At 36.6% G+C, this 25,931-nt stretch overlaps 1 protein-coding gene across 5 annotated transcripts; it reads left to right on the top strand.

The window, feature by feature from the left end:
* The first annotated feature begins 2,950 nt into the window (after positions 1–2,950).
* Positions 2,951–25,573, top strand: ci (transcriptional activator cubitus interruptus). Of its 5 annotated transcripts, none has more exons than XM_073971933.1 (9): positions 2,951–3,747; positions 3,967–4,249; positions 4,337–4,609; positions 4,696–4,747; positions 15,859–16,265; positions 16,333–16,913; positions 21,459–21,980; positions 22,064–22,228; positions 22,424–25,573. In XM_073971933.1, exons 4-9 carry the CDS (start codon positions 4,725–4,727, stop codon positions 24,905–24,907), a joined length of 4,182 nt encoding a protein of 1,393 aa, XP_073828034.1. In that variant the 5' UTR covers positions 2,951–3,747; positions 3,967–4,249; positions 4,337–4,609; positions 4,696–4,724; the 3' UTR covers positions 24,908–25,573. The 5 variants fall into 5 exon arrangements, with proteins under 5 accessions (XP_073828034.1, XP_073828037.1, XP_073828033.1 ...); XM_073971932.1 differs by having other exon boundaries at positions 3,179–3,747; positions 4,340–4,609; XM_073971934.1 differs by having other exon boundaries at positions 3,442–3,747; positions 4,340–4,609; positions 4,667–4,747.
* Positions 25,574–25,931: the final 358 nt, after the last annotated feature.

The following is a 25,931-nucleotide window of genomic DNA, read 5'->3' as shown; positions in this document are numbered from 1 at the left end:
TTCATTTGGTTGCGTGCTTTTGGCAACACGAAACGTCAAAGTTAAAAAGAAATCTTTAACCCTTCGTTGGACACCGATATTGTTTGTCACATTCGTAACACATGAGTCTGGCCAGACCCATGTAATAAATATACATTTTTTAGTAAACTTAATTAATATTTTCGTATAAAAAGTTGTAGAATACGTTTTAAAGATCCTAATCTTACAAATATAATCGTTATTTGTCAAAAAAAAACATACCTAAAAACACTAAATTTAAGTCGTGTTCCTTTACGTACCTGAGGTTACCAGTTTTAACCACTTTTTACCCGCAAAGTGTTCCCTTACTTTTATAAGCATACAATTTATATGAGAGCAGTTCACCACTTTTACCATTTTCTGCCATTGTTACCATTTTTAAAAGTAAAGGAACAGACCATTAATTAATTAATTTTATCAAGTTAGTAAAAACGGACATATGCCTATGGAGTAAAAATTCGTACTTTTCTTGTCTCTATGCTCGAAAATCCTATTTATATATAATTTTAATGCACTATATTTTATTTTGGGGTATTACTCTGATTGAATAGGGTCTATTTTATAAATTTACAGCTTATTGCAGTGCAATAACGATAATATCAATAGGTAAATGAGGGCATATGTCCTAAGGATTTTCTTCTAAGTCATATGGAGAATCCTATATTTGAACCATTCCACTCCACAAAAAGAGCATAAAGGCTTTGTAATGGGTTCTATTTGTCTAGTTATGTGTAAAATTGTCTAAAATAAATGTGTAACCCTATTTCCAGGGGATTTTTTTTAGGTTGTGGTACGTACACTGATTTCAAACCCATCTCCTACTTTTGCGACCTTTTTACGTGCAATTTTGAAGACATGGTATGGTGAAATGCGACAAATTTCATAAAATGGTATTCATTCTGTCAAATAATGTGGAAAAAGATCCAATTTTAAGAAAAATTTTGGAAAATTTTCAATAAAAAATAGGTGCGGTCTGGCCAGACTCATGTGTTACGAATGTGATATGTATGCCAAAAAATCCTTGTAGCTCCTTTTCTGGTGATCCTTTTGACTTCATGTTTGTTTCGTTAGAAAGGTAAGAAAATTTCATGAAGCTACCTGAAATCTCAGGTCCATAGCTTTATTTTAACCCAGTTTAAAATGCAAAATAAAATGAAAAAGGCCTGGCTAGACTCAGGTGTCCAACGGAGGGTTAAGCCGAAAATACAATCAACGCTTGAGTAAATTTTTGCGTAATTTCTAGTAAGAGTAAAGAAACTTAGTTGTCATTTGTCTTTAATTCTTCTACCAGAAATGACGCAAACCTTTATTCAAGCCTAAAACACATCCAACGTTTGAGTGAAGTTTGGCGTCATTTCTGATAAATGGTGTAAATGTAGTCCAACTTTACTGATTTGAATGTATTTTCGGGTTAAGCATATATTGGGTTCGTATCATAACATAAGGCCTAGGTACATTAGAATCGACTGCTTGCCTTGCTTCTGACAAAAGAATAAAAAGGAAGAGGACAACCTAGTTCGAAAGATAGCTCGGCCTTTTTTATTGTTTTAGCAGAAGCAAGCAGGCGAGGCAGCTTGGGTACATAAGGTGCCTCGCCTGCTTGCCTTGCTTCTGATAAAAGAATAAAGAAGGCCGAGCCAATTTTCGAACTAGGTTATCCTTTTCTTTTTTATTCTTTTATCAGAAGGAATCAAGGCAAGTATGCGAGGCTGCTTATGTACTCAGACCTTGAAGCAGGCGAGGCATTTAAGGATTGATAGTCATTTAAAAAGAGAACCAAATACTTATAAACTTTACGGAAGTATTCAGGCACTTTCCGCACTCGTCTATATAATAAAATTATAGAGAACAAGTTACTGAATCTGTCACGTATCAGTAATACGGAGTTTACTGTAAAATAAATGTACAGGGGCTCAATTATAGCTTTGTTCCTTTACTTTTTAATGGTAAGAGTGGTAAAAGAGAAAAGTGTCAAGTGTCTGTACCTTTACTTTTGAAAGTGGCAAAACCGGCAAAAATAGTAAAAGGTGTAAACTGCTCCCATATGAATTGTTTGGTGTCTGAAGTAAAGCAACGCTTTTCGAGTAAAAAGTGGTAAAACTTGAAGATTCTTGCACGTAAAGGAACAGAGCTTATGTCTTATGCCAGACTATGAAAATTTTCATGTACGTGAAAATGAGTTTATAGGCAAGAGGTGAGAAGGGGGTGAAACTCTGTACACAAGGTTCTGTAATCTGAAATTATTATTTGTGTTTAAATTCGTAACTCTCAAACCAATACAAAGCAACGAAAATATCAAAATTTTCATATGATTTCATATATGTGCGTAGACGTCAATGAAAATTTGGAAGAAATTGGAAAACGTTTTCAATGAAAATTTTCATAGTCTGGCATAAGACTATGAAAATGTGAAATAAAAACTTTTATAAAGGAGAAAACTGTCAAATGAAAAAAATTATAAAGGAAATATTTTTCATTTTAAATGTTCATAGAACAAGAATGCAGCCCCTGTATCCTTTTACAATATAATTGTATTTATCCTTTTGTTAAAAAATCTACCTTCATATTATTTCACAGCCATAGCTCTGTTCCAGAACTAAAAAGTTTTTAAAATTTTTACCACTTTTACACATTTTGCTTTTGCGTTCCCGTACACAAAATTTATATGAAAATCGTTTACGACATTTACAACTTTTACGACTTTTACGCCACATATCTCAACAGCAGCTGTGTTGATGATGCTACCTTGCAGAATATACACTATACACTTGTATTATTGTCCTTTAGTTTAATTTATCCTCCCTACCTGTTACCTGCCTACTAAATTTAGTGCACGTTGGCAACTCTACTCTAAAAGAAGAAGCACGAAAAATGTAAACAGGTTTATTTGGACGATCATCGGAGATCTTTGAATATCCTCCGTCACCGTCACGCCTTCATTTCTTCACTAGTTTTGGTTATTGTTTGTGTAGTATAGTGTGTAGTAGCTGGTGGATGCCCAAAGAGTCTAAATTACAGATGAGATGACGTCCCTCTCTCAAGGTTGATAATTGGATGCCAGAAAATGTTTTAATTAGTTCAGATGAAATGAAAACTGGTTATAAAGAGAGCAGAACACAGCAGAGAGGGTACCTATCCTACTGGGCAAAACCGAAACTCCGCCGCCACCGAGAAGAAAAAAACTATGGAAGATTCATAACAAAAACATACTCCTCTCACCAGCGTGTGTACCAACCAGCAACAAGAAGAGAGAGCGACTAAACATCTTTATATGCTGCCGATGACATCTAACAACTCAATTATCTTCTGTATACCTACACACAACAACATCATATTAGTGTGTTGTTTTTTATAGCCGATATAATTAAGCCATCCAGAAAACGTTCAGAGCGCGTCCATTTATTCCCGTGTATACATACCTTCACACAGTATAGTATTTTTGTATTTTCCATTGTTTTTGATCAGCTGCAGTTATTTACATTTCAACAAATCAAATCATGGCTAGACAACGCATATTCACACCTTCAACAACAATTTAGTTTGGAATAATTGTGCGCAAAATTCTAAATGAAGAAAACAAGAAGTTCCTTTGGCCATACAGAAACTACAAGATAAGTTCATTAACGCCGACAGCACTCTATCAAATTACACGCCACAGTCGTCTCGACGGACAGACAACGGAAGACATGATCATCGGCAGCAGCAGTACCAGCCTACAGCAGATGAAAGGTAATCAAATAATAATGTGTAACATGCGTGTACCACAAAATAAACCAAGACGAAAAAAACTTACAAAATATTATTATACACACAACTTGGAGCGGCGCGACACTAACAACAATATTGTCAAAAGCACCAGCTCTACATGTGAATATGTTTGGAAGTAGTTCGGATTTTATAGTTTTCATTCTTGTTTTTTGTTTTGTTAATTATTCCCCAACTTTAAAGCGTATGTATGTGATAAACGGTGTGGTGTGGCTGGCGGTGACAACGAGAGCAAAGTGAGATCGTATCGATTGCTTCTTTGAATTGAAGTTTTTCACATAGAGTAGATCACCCCCTTCCAAATACTTCCATCTCATCTTCGGCATAACCAATTTGGATTTCTCTTTGACGCTGGCGGCCATTGGTTGGAAACCAAAAAAAAAAAAAAAAAAAAAAAAAAAAAACAGATTCCTAGTTACCAAAAAACAGAACAATCTCTCGTCTCTAAAAACATAGATTTTATAAGGTGAGACAATATCCTGTATAAAAAATTGTGAAAGTGTATTGATGTCGTCGTTTTCTTATGTATTGGCTACTGGACATACCCCAAAAGCAGAAAAAACTCCACAAACGATATTGGCTGCTGTGTTTATTGTACTACAAAATATGGAGCATCCACAAAATTGAACGTGTATTGGTGGTTAACAACATCTCAAGGATTAGTTAGTAAGAATACCAAAATTACAAACAAAATACTCCTGAGGAGGAAACATAGATCATCATTTTGAAAAGTACTTTAAATTGGATATTGTAAAAGTGAGACAGAGAAAAGGAAAGACAACTATTGACGCCTTTCCAAACAGTTTTGGATAATATATGTTCCAAGGTAAAATACAAAATTGCAAAAGCTCCCGATAGCTTCTTGTGTTAGCTTTTTTGCTAGCTTATTCCTTAATTTTCATACCAATTTAGACAAAAAAGACGTTGGCTAAGATTTCATCATGGCAGATCAATATCAGTGGCCGTAAGTATAATTTTTATATTGTTCCTATTCATTTTCCATTTATCATATACAATTCAATATTATATTTACCCTATACTGTAGAAACAGTTGAAAAACTTGAATATACAATTTAAAAACATTGCCAAATATAAATTATATTCCTATCCATGGGCTAACTCTCTAACCTTGGGTTAAATGTCGTTTAGAGGCATCGAAGTACGAATGAAACAGTAACAAAGATCTGATTATTATTTTAACGATCTTTTCTTCTTTTTAATCCGTTAATATCTCAAGGATTTGCAATCAAATAAAACATTAGCAACGTTCAGTTTAAGGACTTAATGCACTCAAAACTATAATTGCTAGTCGCCTACTTTTTTGCATAACACCTATATTAGGCCAATTTTTATAAAACTTCTATCAGAAGTTCCAGCGTGCGGGAGCCTACTTTCAAGACTGGCAAAGGTACGCAGGATTATAGCGACCATGGAAAAAAGTCGGGCTTACCTGTCGCTTTTTTGCACTTTTAAAGACCATATCTCGGAAAATATGGACTAGCCCCAGATAATTTTTTTTTTGTGTTCAAGACAATAACGTCTATATGTATGTGGAAAATTTTCAAAGTGCCGCGCCTTAACCCCACATAAGTCCAAACAATCCCACGGCAACGAGTTCTTTCGCACCGGATTGACCCAAAGACATAGTGTTTCGGGCAGCGGCTGTCAACCCAGCATAATACCAGTGCTTCTAGGGAGGTTTCATTCTGATACAACAACAGCAAAATAAGCCCAACATTTTCTTATAAATTAGAATACATATTTCCCAAGTAGCAGGCCTGCCTATGGACAATTGTGAAAGTCGGGTATGAGAACAAAATTTTCTTATATATTATAAGCTTATACCAATAGCCAAGCTTTGGACGGGGATTTATAGCTTTCACGGCTTCGCGATTTTTTGGAACTTTGAAGGCCTAAATCTTGGGAAGTATGGTCTTCCCAATGCAAAATATATATTGTTGTTTTTTTTTCAGATAGCAGTCTTTGGGCAGAGGAATTAAATAACGTAACTCCGCACAAATAACTCGACCCTTAGAGGTAGTGTAGTCTGGTAGTGTTTGTGGTCTGAGTCAAATTTGTAGGCAATATGATGTTTTTGTATCACTAAGATGTACATATTTCAATCCAATTGCTTCATAAAGGTATATTTTTGGTCAGATCACCTTTGGATTCTGCGGGTTTATGTTAGATTTGTGAATGTGTAACTTAAGGGTCGATTATGTATGACAACCTCACTGAGTTGTCAAGAGGCAATATCATCGTTTTGAACATTCAGCAACTAAAAATGTAAAAAATTCAATAAAGTAATGGGAATTGGAAAAACATCTGTTCTCGTCAACTCATTTCCATTCCTTCCATTCGATGACCTTTTGGTCCAATGTGATTATCCTGAGTAAAGTTGAGCATAGTGGTAGAGAAACATTTTTGGGTCACTTCTCTAAGTGGTTCCGACCAGTTACTTGAAGATTCATTAAGCTTGTGGTAGAAATTTTAACCTCATCCAACCAATACGTTCAGCACTCAGCTGCTCAAATGGTAAAAATCCCTCTTGCAGCTTGTCTTTTATAGACACATGCTGGTAATAAACTTCAGACGCAAAATGCCGCTGGGACATTGACTGACAATGGACATTCCAAGCAGAGGCCAACAACAGTAACAGTCAATGACGCTAAGAACAGATCTGCCAAAGAAGTTTAATTAAGAGGAATTAATTAAGCACTACATATGTTCTGTGAGGTACATATCTACGCAAATTCGTGGGACGAGATCCGAATTTGCATTCTTCTTCAGAAGTAAACTTAGGTAGATGAGACAATTCGAAATAACTTAGAAAGGTGGGTAAGACCCTCCTCCCAGCCCATGCAGATGCTCAAGCCAAATCCTCTAAAGAAGTTGCAGCGAATAGAAAAAAAGTGGAGAAGACGAAGCCAACTGGAGCTTTCTTATTACATATACCCTCCATCATAATATGGAGGGTATAATTAAATTTCTCATTCCCTATAAATTATATATATTCTTTTATTCCCCCAACGAAGAAGCCATTTAGACGTAAATTTTGCTAAATTTTGGTATTTAGTCTTCGTTGGGGGAATAAAACTTTCCACCAGAGAATGGTACCTCTCGATTTTGTGTGTTTTAAAGGTTGTGGCCTCAACACCCCACCAACATAGGTGAAATTTGGTATTTAGTCTTCGTTGGGGGTATACAACTTTCCACCTGAAATTAGTTGGTACAGGTCCATGTCTTCATATAGCCCCTATGGAACGATACCTCCCGATTTTCGGTATTTTGAAGGTTGTGGTCTCAATATGCACCGACATGGTTGAGGTAGCCTCAAAGAACTTTATTTTGAAAGTTTTAGCTACATTATTCAACCGAAATAACTGAAATTTGATATTTAGTTTTCGCTAAAAGTACAAAACATTATTACAGGTTCGAAACAACCTTGTTTAGGTATAGCAGTCATTTAAGATTTTTTGAAGATTTTAGTCACATTTTTTCTACCGAATTGGTTGTTAAGTCGAAATTTGTGTTCCCTGAATCGATATTGCTGTAATTTAGTATTGTGTGATGCCAGAGGATACAAAAGCTCTATTCGGAAAATTGTAAATATTGTTCCATGCATTGAAAAAAAAAAAAAAACAACGACGACGACGTCCATATAAGCTCTTTGAAAGGGAAGGGAACTTTGTTCCTATTTACTTCAATGCAGTTCGTAGTGGAGTTTAAAAAGAGTACTTGTTTTTAAAAGTTTTTGGACTTCACGTTTTGACGTCAAGCTGATAGTTGATGATCGTTTTTACCGTCTTGTAAAACTTTAGCCTTCGAGAGTGTTGTCCACTTGGAGTTCTAGCTTGCTATGGGGAGGGTATTATAAGTTGGTTTTGCCCAAAAAGTTTGTAACGCATCAACATAATGACCTTAGACACTTACTTATATATACCAAAATGAATGTCTCGACGAGTTGATTTGATCTGGCTATGTGTGTACGTCCGTCCGGACCCCCTCTATAAGGGGTATACCAAAAGCAAAACTTGAAAATGAAAGTAGAAAATATCACCTCTCTAACGATGTAAAGTAGGTTGCGGTATGTGGTCAAACAACGAAGATATCACAATTGTCGCAGGTTAAACCCAACTTTTCATTTTTGCGGTTTTAGTTATAATGACGAAAATCACAGCTTTTTTTGGGAATCTTTCCAAAAGCAAAGCCCGACTATGAAAGTAGAAAATCCCATATTTACAATGATGCAAAGTAGGTTGGCGTAGGTGGACAAATAACGGAGATATCACGCTACATGTCGCAATTTGGATCGGATCGCCACGAAATTTTGGTGGTTAAAGGGGGTCTCCAATGGGAAGAAGGCCGGATAATAACCAGGGGTCGAAATGGGCAAAACACTTATTTGTAGGAAAAGTCAACGTTTTATTCCAAAGCAAATATCTCAGCGTCTATAAGGGGTATAACAGAAACAAAACCTGAAAATTAAAGTAGAATATATCAGAATAGGTATATAGAATAGGTGTCGTAGGTGGTCAAACAACGAATATATCGCAATAGTCGCTAATGAAATTTTTGGGGGTTAATGAGAGCCCCAGAGAGGAACGAGCCTGAGCCTATTGGGTTTGGTGATGGTCGGATAATTTTCAGGTGTAGGAATGGGCAAAAACGTATGTGAAGAAAATTCAACGTTTTATTCTTATGCGAATATCTCCGCTTATAGTAAGAGTATTCAATGGAAGAAGAAAAGTGCTGGTGATGCTCAATTTTCAGGGGTCGGAATGGGTAAGCAACTTATGTGAAGAAAATTCAATGTTTTATTCATATGCGAATATCTCCGAAGAAGAAAAGTTTTAATTACATTGATGCAATCTAGCTTGGCATAGGTGGTAAAAATATGGAGATATCGCAAAAGTCGGTAATGAATTTCAATTTCAATTTTTTTAATCGCGCTATAGGTTGCAATTTTGATCGAATTGTCACGAAATTTTGGGAGTTGGTGCGAGTGCCACAGAGGAAGAAGCCTGTTAGTGATGTTCGGATAATATTCAGGGTATGGACAAAAATTCATGTGGAGAAAAATTCAAAGTTTTATTCTTTTGCGAATATCTCGGCTTCTAGTAGGGTATTCCAATGGCAAAGACTATCAATGTAAGAAGAAAATATCGCCTTTGCATTGATGCAAAGTAGGTTGGCGAAGGTGGTCAAACAAGGGAGATATCACAATTGAATTTCAAAGTTTATAACAATACCAAGAACGATCTTTGCGTCACAAAGTTTATAACAATACCAAGAACGATCTTTGCGGCACCATTGAACAACTTACTTCCAACTTTACGTCTAAACCTACTACAGGTAATGTTTGCACGTTTGAACTAGTCTTCCATTTTCCATAAACGATATTTACTCCCATATCGTTCCTGTTTTGTACGACTTATTGTTATGTGACCGCATTTGTGGTTGACAATATTGTGGTTATAAATGATTGTGTTTATTACCAATTTCATTAACAAAATAAATGACACAGTTATATATTCGTAATCGTTTCAAAACCAAATACATAGAAGAAGTTTGTATGTAAGTCTTAAAACAATGGGCACCTTAAGCTGAAAAAAACTTTAAGCGGTATTTTGTATATGGCGTTTAATATCTGTACATGTACAGCAAACATAACCGCAATATTGTGGTTTATCCTGTGAGCATTTAAATTTCATCTTTTAGCATTTTTTATTCAGAGCAGGAAAAGGGTTGTACATGATGAGCATTTGTCTAGTTAGCAAGACTTCTTTAGTATATTGACATCCCATTAAAGGAATGAAAAACAATTAAGCATTCTAAATCATTCAACCTGCAAAATTTCGATATCTCGTGGTGTTACTACAGATGATTGAATGTATATCAGTTTTAAATACAAATTTCGTTAAATTAGGGGATGATTTCTCTTTTTTAAAATTAACTGCCTTCCAATTTTGTTCTATTTAAAAAAATGTATTCAATGTGTGTTTTTAATTGCAATTATGGCGCCATCATATTAACAGTGTAACAAAGTAGTGGTGATAATCATAGCTTCTGAACAGGTTATTTAATAGTAATATTTTTCAGTTCAACTCACAGTTTGATTGTGTGCGGTGTTACTGTTAGTTGTTTTATATTAGTTCGATTTATGAGTCTGTATCCGAATAAAATTACCATAATTTTCTATAAATTTTATGCTAATAATTATAACATAATCGCGCCTAACCAGATTCGTAATATCTCTATCAAGGGTTTGTGTCGATTATTTGGTTTTATGTCTCTCTACACTTTTTATGGAAATTAGGAGGAGGAGGGACGGAGAATGAGGCTGATTTTTAAAATCGTATTCAATTCGGAAGGCAACAATGAAATCAATGCTTAATGGAAGATATTAAGCGCGTGTTTAATAATAGAAAAAACAAATGGTTCCGTCTTGTGTGGTTGTTATTCGTTTTTTAAATGTTGAAAATTATTTTGGTTTCCAACAATCGATGGCATGGCCCTTATGAATGATTTACTATTCACCGTAATAATTAATTTCGCATAAAAATTGTAACACGAATAATAACAAAAGTTTTTCTTCATTTTAATGTTATGCTGCATAGAAGTGCGGTCACATCTAACACATTGATGCGTATTATGTGTGCATTGTCCTAAAATGTAGGTGTTGACCTAATCGTGGTTATGTGATCTTTACGAGGAAGTAAAGAAGTTCCGCCTTAGCAATTTTATATTGAAGTAATTTGGTAGGTTAGGTTATGTAGTAGGGCTAGAAATGTTCACATATTCACCTAGTGAACAAATCCTGAAGGTCCGGACTTCGTTCTATATTGATTTTTGCTCCACTATGTCGGGGGAGGTATGTTGATTTTGGCCAAAAAGTTTGTAAGACATCGAAATTCTGAGGCTTGTAACCACGCTAAAGGATGCAAATACGATCAGCTCGTCACAAAATTTGTTGTTGAGGTGTGGTCCAAGAGAAGCATATTGATTTTAGCTGGACAGTTCAAAAGGTGTAGTTTTTCGTGTAGTCCCGGACACAATACCAATTGAGACGGCTGCATCGTTCGGATCTTAATTGGTCTAAAACCAATCGTGTTTGCCTTGGTAGCTGGTGTTCTTCTACTTCTTCAAGCACGGCATCAGTGTGACTGCTGTCTGATAGGCTCGTTGACTTAGTGGTTCTCGTCTGTACCTTTGGATCTCCCTCCTGAACATGAAGATCTCATCTGACGTGTCTGGGTGGGGAAGCCTGTTCACAAGTTCATGGCACTGAGGCTCACGGCAATCTTGCTGTGTTTATTCTAGGGTAAAATCTTCTTGTAGTTCTCAGTGTAGCTTTCTGGCAGCTTTGAATATTCTTCCACTGTAGTAGCGCTAACATTTGCATACTAAATTGGCGCCTCATAGCTTACCACAGACCGACTTATTGTTGTGTCTGCACCAAGTAATCCCGGCCAGTGACTTGAGGACCTTATTCCTACTCCTGCTCCATATTTTCAGGGAATATTGTTTCAGCCGCCCAGGTGGTGAACAGTGTGGCATTTATCGGCGGATATTTTCATATTCCTCAGATCGAAGAACTGCACTAGGTTAGCTATGTAGACATTAAACCCATCACATATGTATGTCATCCACGATAGGACCCAAGATCGTACAGTCATCCAACAAATATTTTGATCTCTATGCCGTCTGGAGGATGCGGAATTTCATATAGGTAGAAGTTAAACACTTCCGGAAATATTATCCCACCTTGGGAAACTTCCTGTTTCTCTCTTCGGGTCTTTGGACTTCTTATTTTTGAATTCCACAAACGACTGGCGTCCACACATAAAATTGATTATTCAACGTTTTAAGCACTGCTAGAGGGAACAGCTTGGCATGGTTGACAGTATCGAAGGTGTGTTTGATCTAACGGCCTGCACTGTTGTAATGCTGTTGTTGATTTCGGAATCCATGCTGATGTTGGACAACTAGGATACTGCTTCTCATCACGGGGAGGAGTAGTGCCTCTACAATCTTCATTACTGATGACAGAAGGGAGATCGGCCTCAACGATTCGCCTGTGAGGGCTCTTATACGGCGTAGCGCGTCGAAAGTAACAGCCGTTCTATCATCCTTCTTTCCCTGATTAAAAATTTTCTCAATCATTTACCAATTTTGCATTGCTTCAGGTGGTCTTCTTATGCTCGCCTACAGGTCTAAGACTTCAAGTGTAAGTTCCCTAACTCTTGAGTCTTCAGTGTTCGCAAGATGAAGTTCAACACGGTCATTTGCTAGTCTTGTGTCTTTGCTAGGAAATTTAGTCTAATTTTGGGTATTCGACCAGCATACATATATGTAGCGAGCGGCTACAGCTGTTCTTATATCCCGAAAAATTCTCTCAGTTACCCGAGAATCTGACGAATTGGGTTGCTCTCCGAAGCGTGAGGTTAAATTCTTTGAACACTTGACAATCAGCTTTTCCATAACTCAGAGTTACCGACAAAAATCAGTAAAATTTAAATAAAACAAGTAAAAAAGCATTAAGATCGGCCGGCCCGAACTTTTTATACCCTCCACCATAAAATATTCTGTACTAAAACGGAATAATTATATTCTTCCCTTCTAAAATTTTAGGCGTAGATATTTTGTGACCACTGATACCTAAGGTACCTAAGGTAAAAAAGCATAAAAAATTTATTCAATCGGTAGGGAACCTTATATGGCACTATATCAAAGTGAAAATCGGGAGGTACAGTTATATAGGGGGCTATACCTAAACATGGACCTATGTTGACGGTTTTTGGTGGAGATATTTTGTGACCACTGGAAACCCCAAACGTGAAATTACCTTAGTTCGGTAAAAAATCTAGGTAAAATCTACAAAATACCGAAAATCGGTACCGTTATATGGGGGCTATGCCTAAACATATACCTATGTTGACAGTTTTTGTTGGAGATGTTTTGTGATTACTAGGAACCTCAACTGTCAAATTACAGATTTTAGCTAAAATACTCAAAATACCGAAAATCGGGAGGTATCGCTATATGGGGGCTATACCAAAACATGGACCTATGTTGACGGTTTTTAGTGGATATAATTTGTGACCACTGGGAACCCCAAACCTGAAATTACAGATAGTTCGGTCAAAAAATGTAGTTAAAATCCACAAAATACCGAAAATCGGTAGGTACCGTTCTATAGGGGCTCTACCCAAAACAAAAGTTTTTGGTGGAGATATTTTGTGATTACTAGGAACCTCAACTGTCAAATTACATGTAGTTTTAGTTTTTTAGCTAATAACCTCAAAATACCGATAATATGGAGGTATATGGGGGCCAAAACATGGACCTAAGTTGACGGTTGTTGATGGAGATGTTCCACTGGGATCCCCATACGTGAAATTACAGGTAGTTCGGTCAAAAAATGTAGTTAAAATCCACAAAATACCGAAAATCGGGAGGTACCGTTATATGGGGGCTATACCAAAAAGTGTTCCGATATAGCCCATCTTCGAACTTGACCTGCCTATGGTAAAAAGACGCTCGGGTAGCGCTCTAGCTCAATTATTGCGAACGCTAGAGTGATTACAACAGACAAACAGTCATACAGACGGACATGGCTAGATCGTCTTAGAATTTTATCCCGATCAAAAATATACATACACATATGGCCAAAATAATAAGTACATCATAGTTTATGTTTGATTTTGTGCTCCACAATCAGTTTTTTCTCAAAAAGATGTGAACTGCTTTACATTTCGGAACTTCTATTCGTAATCAATGATGCAACATGCATAAAAACTCAAAAAATTGGTAATACTATTTTTCTGTGCCAATTTTTTCTAGAAGTTCAAAATTTGGTTGGCCAAAAAAATAAGTACTTTTTGAATTTTTTTAATATTTACCAATAACCGAGTACGTTTTAATAAAGGTTGGTTAGTAATTTAACTTCGCTAATAATATTTAACAAAAATAAAATAAAAATTAATTGTTGGATGGGACGAATTGAGCACTATTACACTGGAGAGAGGAGATTGGCGTCAAAATTAAGAAATTAGGGAAAAAATTTCCATAATATCAACATCCCTGGAATAGCCGGTGAGTTTTTTCTAAAACACATTGAAACCAAAATAAAACTGAAGAAACACTGTTTAGGCCTAAAAAGGCAACAATAAACAATGGGTAGACCCATTGTTGCTCTCGCTATAGAGACCTATTAAACTCATCTTGGGTAATTACTGTTGGCATAGGTAATGTTATATTCACCCGAATAGCTCGGAGAATACTAGGGGCTACCAAATTACCAGAATAGTTAACAAAAGGCGTTCAAATGTTTCGGGAAAAAATTTTGTTGACGAGGTCCTCCTTAGCTAACAATCATATGGGTTGGTCCGCAAAAACGTACATAAACAAAATTGGCGAAATTTCCTCTAGAGAAATGAAATAAAAATGAATAAAATAAATGTATTCTGTAACAATTACGGCTAGATGAATTGTTACAAAAATCCAATTAAACACGGAGGTAGCCACCTAATGGTATGAGGCTGCATATTTTTCCTGGTATGGTCTTTATCCAATATATAACATTACAGATGCTGGGAGATATATAACATTACAGATGCTGGGACCCACAAAAACATATTGATCAACACATTGTTGCTACAAACAGAAGAAAATTTGTTTTTTATAAGGATTTTTCAAGAGAACTACGGTCCAAAACAGGACAATATAATAAAGTTACTTGACTCGCCTATGCAGTAATCGGACATGAATGCAATAGTAAACCTTTGCGGAACTTAAAATAGCGCATTGGTACACAATCGTTCCAAAATAAACAACGAATTTGGAATTTTATTCAAAAAATGTGGTATTAAATAACTGTTCAAAATTACACCAAACTTCAAAGCAATATGCCAAAAAGAATACAAAAAGTAGGTCAAAATAAAGGTGGAAGCAACAAATATTAATAATATAAACATCCTAAATTACAATCTATCCTAAAACAATTGAATATACTAATATAATTTATTGATTTCATTTATGTTGCAAAACATACATTTAAACTGAACTTTGTCTTACAGTGAATACATTTTCTGAATTGAACGAAAAATATGCATACTTATGTTTGTACTTATTATTTTGGCCATATGTGTATATACTTTATATGGTCGCAAATAATTAGTTCGATGTGTGACAAACCGAAAAACACACTTAACACACCCTCCATACTATGGTGGAGGGTATAAAAATCGTGAATGAAAAGATTTAATTAAAGTTGACAGCACTTTGGATATCGTTTAGACTTAGCGACTACTACGTTTTTGTCGCCATTTTACCGCAAATTTTGGTTAACTACCGAACATAAAGAAATGGGTTACAGAATTCCACTACTGACAAAAATCGGTAAAATTTAAACTGAACTTTGTCTTACAGTGAATACATTTTCTGAATTGAACGAAAAATATGCATACTTATGTTTGTACTTATTATTTTGGCCATATGTGTATATACTTTATATCGTCGCAAATAATTAGTTCGATGTGTTACAAACCGAAAAACACACTTAATTTACCCTCCATACTATGGTGGAGGGTTTAAAAATCGTGAATGAAAAGATTTAATTAAAGTTGACAGCACTTTGGATATCGTTTAGACTTAGCGACTACTACGATTTTGTCGCCATTTTACCGCAAATTTTGGTTAACTACCGAACATAAAGAAATGGGTTACAGAATTCCACTACTGACAAAAATCGGTAAAATTAAAACCCAAAATTAGGAATGAAAAGTTCAAAATCAAGCCTACAAAATGAAACAATAACAACTTTAAAAAAAAATGACAGACTTACTGAAAATATTAAAATAAAATATATGTCATACACAATTAATTGTAAAAACAAAAATAAAAAGATTCATATCGAAGAAAATGGTTCATACACGACTAAAATATTTTTAATTATTTTTATATATACCGAACTTTCTTCTAAATAAATTACACCATAGCATAAAACAATAACATCACACTTTCTTTTTCCTTCCTTTCATATCCTTTTGCACTTCCCGTTTTCATTTAAAGGTACACCGATTTGCAACATTTGACATCAAGAAGAGCGGCCGCTGTTGCCGCATCACAATTCCTCTCACCATTATATTCAGTTATGAACTGTTGCAATAATGGCAATGAACCAGGATTTGGGGCGATGCCACCCATTACAAGCACTACTAGAAATCATCGTGAACATGGTGGCCGTGATTCACCCAATAGCAGTGCGGTGACAAGTACAACAGCTGCACCCACCACCGAACCGAAATCATACGGTTGTGATTCCTCATCACCGGAAATGAAACAGCAACCCATTACATCTGATGCAAAAGTGCAAAATTCAGTACAGTGCCATGAAATGCCGGCAGCATATAGAATTCCCGGCTATATTGAACATTTATACTCATTACAGTGTTTAAGTCCCAATGCTTCCTTACATGGTAAGTAGCGTAACTGCCATTTGTTTTTTTTTAGTTTTGAAGTAATACCTTTCTTTTTGACTAACAGATAAATTTTCCCAAAAACATTTTCACATAGCTGGACTAAGTATGAATTCCAGTGATTATTTAAGATCTTGCAATATGGGTTCGGTCCGGGAATTACATCCAGCAATAGCAGTTAATCTATCAGCAGCCAACAATGGCTATAACTTTGGCCTTAAAAATAAGAGTATTAACTCTCATTCTTTTATAGCTTCTCGCAAGCGAGCTTTATCATCGTCACCGTATTCAGATGCGTTCGATATAAATTCAATGATACGTTTCTCACCGAATTCCTTAGCAGCAGCTATGGGTGGTGCCTGCCCCGGCCCGAATATGCCCAATGCTTGTTATGGCCATTTATCTGCAAGTAATTTTAGTCCCATACATTCTGCCATGGCCCCACATTTACAACAGTTGCAAGCACATTTGTTGAGAGTTAGCGCCGGTTTGCTACACCCCCTCTCATCGGCACATCAAGTTCCACCACCCAATATGCTGCCACAAATGGATCAGAAGCAAATAGCAAATCCTAAAACAGAAATTCCACCTGTAGCTACAACTCCCGTTAAAGAAGAATTAAATGAAAAGGAAACGAACGGGAAAGTGGTAAGTTGAGTGTTTAATTGTATTTTTCATAAATAGATGGCTATTTCAATCCAGAATATGAACGTTTCATTATTATAATAATGAGACCAGCTTAGGGAAAATGAAATAATTGGTACTCTCCAATGGGTTTCCGTATCTCCTTTCGCATCTATTTTGTTCATTTAGCAAACCTGATATCACCGCATTCTGTAATAGAACATAAGCTTTTGCATTACGAGTGCGGTAATGTAGCTATAAAAATATCCAAGGCATTGCAATGGAGTAACCCCCAGCCCGATTCTAATTACACTATGCAACAAAATTGAGTTGGACTTCTATGGAGATGGAAAACTTCTCAAGACACGCCGTTCGGCCTCGGTTATAAAAAGTAGGGTTCATATCATTGAGCTAATATGAGTCGGGCTGCACTTATTGATATGAGAGGAGTCTCTATTGTCCCTTTTGGGATGTTTGTGGGAACATATACAGTATTATAGCTCAATCATATGAAGCTTTTTTCAGGCCGACATAAGCATTTAAAAGAATTCATATTCAGTCGGTTCTAGCTTTACTTTGCCGTTAGCCATGTAAAATACTATTTTTATTTTATTTATTTATTCATTTATTAGTAATACAAAAAGCCTTAAAGGCCAAAACACTAGTATTACATAGCAAAACATTCCTAAATAGAAAAAAACTAACAATAATATGTTATAAATCTCCACTTCATTTTACTTCGTCTTGTTGGCTCCCCAGCCATAATTATGCACAATTAAAAAAATATAAAGATGAATTGACTAGGTTGCAAATAGCAGAAACAGCATAGATATAAATATTATATATAGGGAAGATTTGGTTAGAGTAGTAGAAAGCTACATAGAAGATAAATAATTACACAGCTTTAAACGAAAAGCGTTATTTGAATGCGAAAATCATTAACTTGACTTTGTAAAAATAATCCTTTGGCTTTGTCGTACAAGATGAAACTATTGCAATATATCACATTCAACACAATTCAAGTATTTTTAAAAATATGTTTTATACGGATGTGAATGGGTACCAAATAATCTATGTACTGTAACTTATAAAAATTCCATTGCGGTACAAAATATTTGTTAAAATATCCCCTGAAAAAATGGAACCCGTAAAACCCTAACCCCATAATATGAATTGTCAACGAAGATTTTATTCTTCTTGTGTGATATCTTTATAAATGTATCCCTTACCCTTTTGTATCAAAAATTCGAATCTCTTCAATTTCTTTAGCAAATAATTGAGTTATTATAAGATCGATCCCAAACTCAGGTAGACAAAAAATACAATTATTTTTGTTTATCGAATTCCAATCGATTACTGCCGTGAAATGTCCAAAACGTGCTTTGCAAACGTCATATGAATGTATAGGAGGTTCAACGTTTGCTTGCGTGACGCATTTTTTGCCTCTGACAATTGTGTTGTTGTCTCGATTTAAACAATACAATACGATGTTTCAACAAAAATGTTCAAAATTGAGATGTGGTTTGTGGAAAGGGAGTTTTTGAAACATTGTAAATTTTTATAGGAAGGGGAGAATGAAATGAAAGAATGAATTTATACGGAATAAAATCGCAAAAAATCGGATCGATTAAATTCATCAATATATAGCCAAATGCAAACATTTAACAATTCAATAAACTTCCACGGTGTTTAATTTGTTTTCTTGGATATTAGCTGGATATGTCGATTTAGACTTCTTTTATAAAAGTGGAATTTGTTATTTGTAACTGAATAGAGGAGATCGCTTGCTTTTTTGTGAGTAGATAGTGATTATAGAGTTCTCTATTCACAATATTTTTATATTTTTATCTATTCTTAGCTAAAATGGTGAAACAATAACTTTCGAAAGGAGTAACCGATTTGGTCCAAACTTTGCATATCGTAATATAGATAAAGTTCCATACATATATGAGGTTCGAACAAAATTTCCAAAAATTTCGCACGAGTGCAGTTTATGGAAATGTCTAGGATCGTTTCGAAATTTATTGCAGCAGATTGTCCTCCCAACCCTTATTACGACGATACAATATTGTTCGGGTCAAGTCCATACTTCCTGAGTATTTGTATGTTTGTACGAAGGATACTATATCTGTTTCTGGCCTAGGCAACACTACGTGTTTCCAGGCGCCATTTGACATTTCCATTGGCAAGTTTGACATTTTTTTTACGTGGACTTATCGACGTGGATTATCACTGCCAAGAGTAGTGCATCATTGAAATTAAATCTTTGTATGACGATGAAGCACCATTCTATAGCACTGGGAAAAAAGGAGGAAAGGCGTGGTCAACGATTTCCGTCCTCAGAAGATGCTCTTAAATCGTTATAAGAACATATTTAGATGTTTCATTCAGAGTGATAAAAGTGATTCAGCAATTGGTTTAAGCGCATGCAAAATTATATAAATCATGCTGGAGAATACTTTAAAAAATAATAAAAACATTTTTGATTTTTGACCGTGAACGAAGACGTTCCTACGAGGATAATAGGAGATCGCCACTGTTCGCCAGACATTAACGATATGATTAATGACTTGAACTGATATCACGTTATTGGTACCAGAATGCTGGAAAGTTTGCAGGGTTGTCAAGCTACTAAAGTCAGGCAAGGATACCAGCAAAGATTCTAGAGGCACCACTCCTCCCCCCAATGAGAAGCAGGTTTCCAGTAGCCCAAAATCGGCATGGATTCCGAAAAATGCATACCACCACAGTCGCACGGTCTGTTATTGTTCAGTTCTCGACTGATGTGTGGATATGGCGTGTAAATATCTACACACGAGACGAGGACTGAACCAGAACAGGCAGTGTGGCCGAACATCATTCATGGGGATCTTGACCTATCGAAGGCCTTCGTTACCGTCGACCATACCAAGCTATTCGAGGACATAGAGAAGGCTTCCCACCGGCCGTGTTTGAGACGTTGGGTAATCAATCAACTATACGCAAGTCGTTTGTGGAATTCAGAAATAAGAAGTCTTAGATCCGTATAGTGAACAGGGATTTCCCCAAGGCGGGTGATATCTCTCTCCGGAACTGTTTAACTTCTACCTTTCTGAAATTTCACACCCTCCAAACGGCATACTGATCTTGGCGTCGGGCCCTATCGTCGATGACAGATGTGATAGGTTAAATGTCTACATAGCTGACCTAATACAGTTCTTCCATCTGAGGAATATGAAAATATCCGCCACTAAATCACTGCCACACTGCTCACCACATGGATGGCTGAAATGAGGCTACCCTTGAACATATTGGTCGATGGTGTTCTGATCTCCACCCAAAATATTGGTTGCCGATAACATGTTCAAGTCGTCCGTGTAAGCCACAGCTAATTGCGACGAGATCAGAAGTATGAACAAGACCTTCAAGTCGCTATCCGACAGCACTTGGGGTGCAGACAAAGAAGTCTTGTTGACTTCTTACAAAGCATTACGCAGGTCTGTGGTAAGCTATGCGCCTCCAGTGTAATATGCAAATGTTAGTGGAAGATTATTTAAACCTCCCCAATACCCCTGAGGACTGAAATAGAGTGCCTCCTCATGACACCAGTCGACCATCTTTATAAAGAGGCGACAATTTGTTGGTGCAGTACCTGCTTGAGTGTTATCGCCAATTTTGTGACACGACTTTCCCACACTGCCACGTCAGGAGAGATCTTCATCATCGAGAGAAAGAGGTCTAAAGTATAATCGGGAACATCTAGATCAACAAGTCTATCAGGTAGGCTGCGCGGAAAGTTCAGTGGTATAGTGTGAATTCCGTTCTCGGAGACAACCTCCATCCATCGCAACATAAGAATGCCGGCTGCCAAGTCAAGTACAAGTGGTATTAGCTCCGGAAGGTGCAGCCGTCTCAATTGGTATTGGGCCCGAATCGACAGTATGACACCCAACGCATGCCCTGCATGTACACTGGAACCAGTTTGTAGCAGTCAACTTAATTCTTATTTTGAGAGTCCATTAATTGGGGGTCTTTATAAAATTACGTTCATTTACCATCATGTATAGAAGGGGGTTTTATTCAAAAGAAAGAAAATCAATATATTGTCATCTGGGGAAAAGAATTAATGACCTGTTTCACTAAGGCGATTCGAATACAAATTCGTTCTAATACTTCCAAGCTTCTGTTTTTAAAAAATAATTGTTACTATTTTCAATCAAACAAATATTTTCTACAACAACAGGAGTTTGGTAGTAATTCGAGAAACATATTATGGCTATTTTCGTAGATTGCTGGATTAAAAAGTTAATAATAAATATTTCCCCTTGTCTTCGGAGAATTTAACTCAAGTGAACTAAAACGTTTGTAAATACATTATTGATCCTAAACGAAAACCCGATTAGAAGAAGTCTAAAGAATAACTTCCTCTGGGACATGTTTGTATAATAATAATTGTACAATTTATTGGAAAATTACATAAAACGCAAATCCCCCAATACCAACATGTACTACTTAATGAATAACTTGCTTTCCCTTTTTTGATTGTTTTAATTTCACAAAAATATATTTCTTCTTTCATCTTACTTACAGCATCACATTGAAGAGCCACCACGTCTTGCTGTGGAACCAATTTCCTCTTCATGTAGTGATGTAACACTACAGGAGGCGGACAGTGCTTCAGCTGTGGAAAATAAAAAGACCAGAAAATGTTATACAAAATTTTCTGGTCAATGCCATGAAAACAAAACCAGTAAACCTCCAAGTGAACCATCGCCAAATGTAACACCACATAGCGTCAATGGTGGTGGCGGAAGCAGCGGTAGTGGCGGCGGCGGCGGGGGCTATGATTGTGCAAGTGCCGATACCACCGACCTTAAAGATGAACCATTGGATTTTGAGGAAACCAATTGCCATTGGAAAGATTGTGAGATTGAATTTGGTAATCTGGAAGATTTGGTGCGGCACATTAACAATCATCACATACAAAATAATAAGAAAACATTTGTATGCCGTTGGGAAAACTGTTCCAGAGGTGAAAAACCATTTAAGGCACAATATATGTTGGTGGTGCATATGCGTCGTCACACCGGTGAGAAACCACACAAATGCACGGTAGGTTTATTTCTTCTTCAAATTTTTTAATAGGAACAATAGCGGCGGATACTCAAATCATTTCAATTTTGATTTCATTTTAGTTTGAGGGCTGCGGCAAAGCTTATTCACGTTTGGAAAATTTAAAGACACACTTGCGATCACACACAGGCGAAAAACCGTATACCTGCGAATATCCCGGTTGCACTAAAGCTTTTAGCAATGCCAGTGATCGTGCTAAGCATCAAAACCGCACACATAGCAATGAGGTAATGTATACAGAAAAAGTACTCAAGAGTAATGAAAATATGTTGTCTGCCAGTATTGGAAAACCACAAAGTGGTGGTGCTGGTGGCCACAAGAGTAAACCAACTCAGAACATCTTGAGACAAAAATTCCATACAAAAACGCTACGATCTTGCAATTCATTCACTGTCGTCTTCTTCTCTTTACATAATTTTCAGAAACCATACATCTGCAATGCTCCTGGCTGCTTGAAACGCTACACAGACCCCAGCTCATTGAGGAAACATGTTAAGAGTGTGCATGGTGCTGAGTTTTATGCCAATAAAAGGCATAAAGGTTTCAATGAGAATAAATTCGATGGTGGTGGTGGTGGTGACGACAAGTCTAACGACAAGAATGGTCATATGCGTGATTATTATCAGGGCAATAGCAACTCAACGAGTCAAAGCATCAAGAAGGAGTACAGTTTGAGTGCTTCTCCCAAAGCCCACATACGTGGTATGTTCCAAAATCCAATGATGCGTACAGCGGCTGTGGCCGAAATTGATGGTGACAATGATTGGTCATCTGGTATGGGTATTGGTGGCGGTGCATATGATTATGGCAATAGCAACAGTGATTTTGTTACCAACGACGAAAACTACTGGGCAACATATGCCGATAATGTAGATGTTTCTGAATTGCCCCCTGTGCTGAGGACAATGGTTACCGGTGGTGGTCCCTCACCACTGGCCGTGGATAGTTCACCTCAACGTATACGGCCTCGTTTACAGGCCAAGCCAATGATTTCGCCCAATATGGGCATTGGCATAAGGGAACTTAATCAACGTATTACCGAACTGAAAATGGAAACAAATATCGATGACACAACCACCGGTGGTGGACCCGCCTGTGGAGGTCCCAAGCAATTCTCAGAACTGGATACCACAACCATACGCAGGGATAGCCAAAATTCCAATACCAGCAGTTATTATTGCAGCATGAATAGCCGTCGCAGCAGCCAGTGTTCACATCAGTCTTCAATGTCTACCCTGCGACCACATTCCTCATTTAATGCAGGTGGTTCGCTTTACGATCCCATATCACCGGGATGTTCAAGGCGTTCCAGTCAAATGTATAACATGAATACTGGTGCCATGAATCCCATACAGGAACGAGTCGATGTCCTCAATGTGGGCGTGAATAACAACAATTTCCGTAATGACCTCAGCCATCCGTTTATATTTAACAGAGATAAGGGAGGTAATATACCACCACCGCCATCTTCTCATTTGATTGCAAAACACTTGCATCAGTTGCAGTGTTCTCTGTTGTCCTCCACCTATTTAAGACAACTGCGTCAAAATGGTCGTTATTCCATACCGAATATTTTGCGCTTCTCTTCTGGTTTGCCAGAGAAAACCCGCCTATTGGATAGACGTTTCTCTGAATCGAATCGTAAACCTTTGAAGTTGATAATGTCTTGTCCCTCTACATTCACATATTCTCTGTTGGCCTCCCAATTGGTCAAAGCCATTGAACAGGTTAGCAAATCTCGTTCAGCCGAAGCCAGAGAACTAATGGAGGTGTCATTGGATCATCATCCCAATGAGAAAATTAATTTGGATGAGGTGGACGAAGATGAATTGATTGAAAACAAATTACTAGTCCTGCCAGACGAAATGTTGCAATATCTAAATCAGGTGGCCAACCATCATCATCAACATCATCAGGAGGAACGGCGCAATAACACGGATACCCCCAACACCGTGGAAGGATATAATACCAATTCAAATCAAAATCGTTTTATGCAACAAATGCAAATGCAAAGCGCCATGATGCCACCGCCACCCAATCCACCATCGAACAGCAGTACCACCGCCACCACAACAAACCAACGCAATAATTATGATCTCTATTCGTATGATCATTACATGAGATATCCCCACCACCAATACTATGACTGTGCCAGTAACTACTATCATCAGTATCACATGAATAATATGAATCAAGTGAAGCGGGATAGCTGTTCGGGACAGTTACCGGCACAAAATAATTGTACAGCAACTGCTACTGCGGCGCCACCAACTTCCCAAGTGTTACCATCAAGCAATGTTGATCCAGTTGATAGCTCCATGACTAGTTTAGTAGATTGGCGATTGGCCAACACCCCTGGCATGGAATCAAACAGCACCCCAGCAGCAGCCAATGCTGGTGTTAGTACCCAGCAAGTGCCACCACACGAAATACAATGTAATGATATTTCACAATCACAAATGTCACCTGCAATTGTTGGCAACAGCAATCATCCTGTAGGTGGTGCAAATGCCTACAATCAATATACCAGTATTTCTTCAACTACCTTTAACGAGAGCAATACCACACCTTCATATTCCAATAACAATAACAACACCAATAACAATGGTTCCAGTGGTGGTTCCATGATGACTGAATCCTATCAACGTACCTTGGAATATGTTCAAAACTGTCAAAGTTGGTTGAAGTCATCGACATCGAATAAGGAGGGTCCCAATGAGGCAGCATTGTATTGTGACGATTTTAATAATCCATCGAATGCAGGAGCCGCCGCAGCCGTACCCATGGTTACAAGTCAAACCAATATAACAAGTTGTACTTATCCCACCAATAATATGGTCATTAATGACATGAACTCATCGCTTACTTCGCTTTTCGAAGAAGATCTATGTTTCAAAATGATTTGAAATAATTTCGTATTACATTAAATATAAAAGAAAAATAAAATACTATTTAAAAAACTGCATAGTGTATAAGTCCATCATACATACTACATACATATATAAAACAAGACCATATACTATACGACGTCACATACATACAAACAAACATCTATATTCATTCATTCATTGCCTTTCATTACTACTTAACTCTATATATAATTAACCAACCTCCTCATTTTATATACATATACGATCTTACGTCTTCCGTACACAAAAAATAAATTTATTTCATATTTTATTTACAAAAATATATATTTTTACAATTTTTTTAAAAAATGCTTTACTTTATTAAATTTAAATTGCATAGAGGTAATTTTTTATGTGCTTTATTCTACACGAATAAAAAAAGTAAACTATTTTATATACAAAATTTGTAAATCTCTATGTGCCTTTAAAAAGAAAACAAAATACATATTGTTTTTTGACTTACTTAAAAATACTCAACGAAATGCTACACTTAACAATACTTAAATTGTTTTATTTTTTATTTTGCAATAATTCATCATAAATTTTTACAACAAGAAAATATTTTTATATACAACAAAAAGTTTTACCACCGTTTTTACATAACTTATATTTTGAAGTTTACACAAAATGAACAAATACAAAATACAATTGTAAGCATTTAAATATGTGTTTTTGTTTTAGTATGTAGTTTTTAACATGGGGCCAAGCAGGGAAAGCAAGCAAAACCAAAACACTGGAGACCACCGAAAACTTTAGGAAATACGTGTCCTAATGATTTATACTTGTGTATATAATAATCGGGTACGTTCTGAGACACACTTCACGCCTGAAGCATTTCGTTCACCTATTTACGCTTATTTTTCGAGTATTTTATGGACGGACTAGGGTGTACTCTTCTTTTTAAATGCCCTAAGAAATTCGCAAAAAAATGGAGTAAATGGGGAGAACAAAATACTTGAGGCGTTAAGTAAGAGGTGAAGTGTGTCTCAGAACATACCCGAATAAACTGTCACTCGAAGTA

This window comes from Musca autumnalis, unplaced genomic scaffold, assembly GCF_047663935.1.
Source record: "Musca autumnalis isolate F117 unplaced genomic scaffold, ASM4766393v1 scaffold_3, whole genome shotgun sequence".
Classification (NCBI taxonomy): Eukaryota; Metazoa; Arthropoda; class Insecta; order Diptera; family Muscidae; genus Musca; species Musca autumnalis.
Note: the sequence above shows the minus strand (reverse complement) of the source record. Positions and strands in the feature narration are given on the sequence as shown.

Bases quoted from the DNA above. Each gene is read 5' to 3' on its own strand.
- ci (XM_073971933.1), top strand. From the start codon at position 4,725: ATGGCAGATCAATATCAGTGGCC. The intron at 16,914-21,458 runs GTAAGTTGAGTG...TCTTACTTACAG, and splicing joins AGGAAACGAACGGGAAAGTG to CATCACATTGAAGAGCCACC. The intron at 22,229-22,423 runs GTAATGTATACA...CATAATTTTCAG, and splicing joins ACCGCACACATAGCAATGAG to AAACCATACATCTGCAATGC.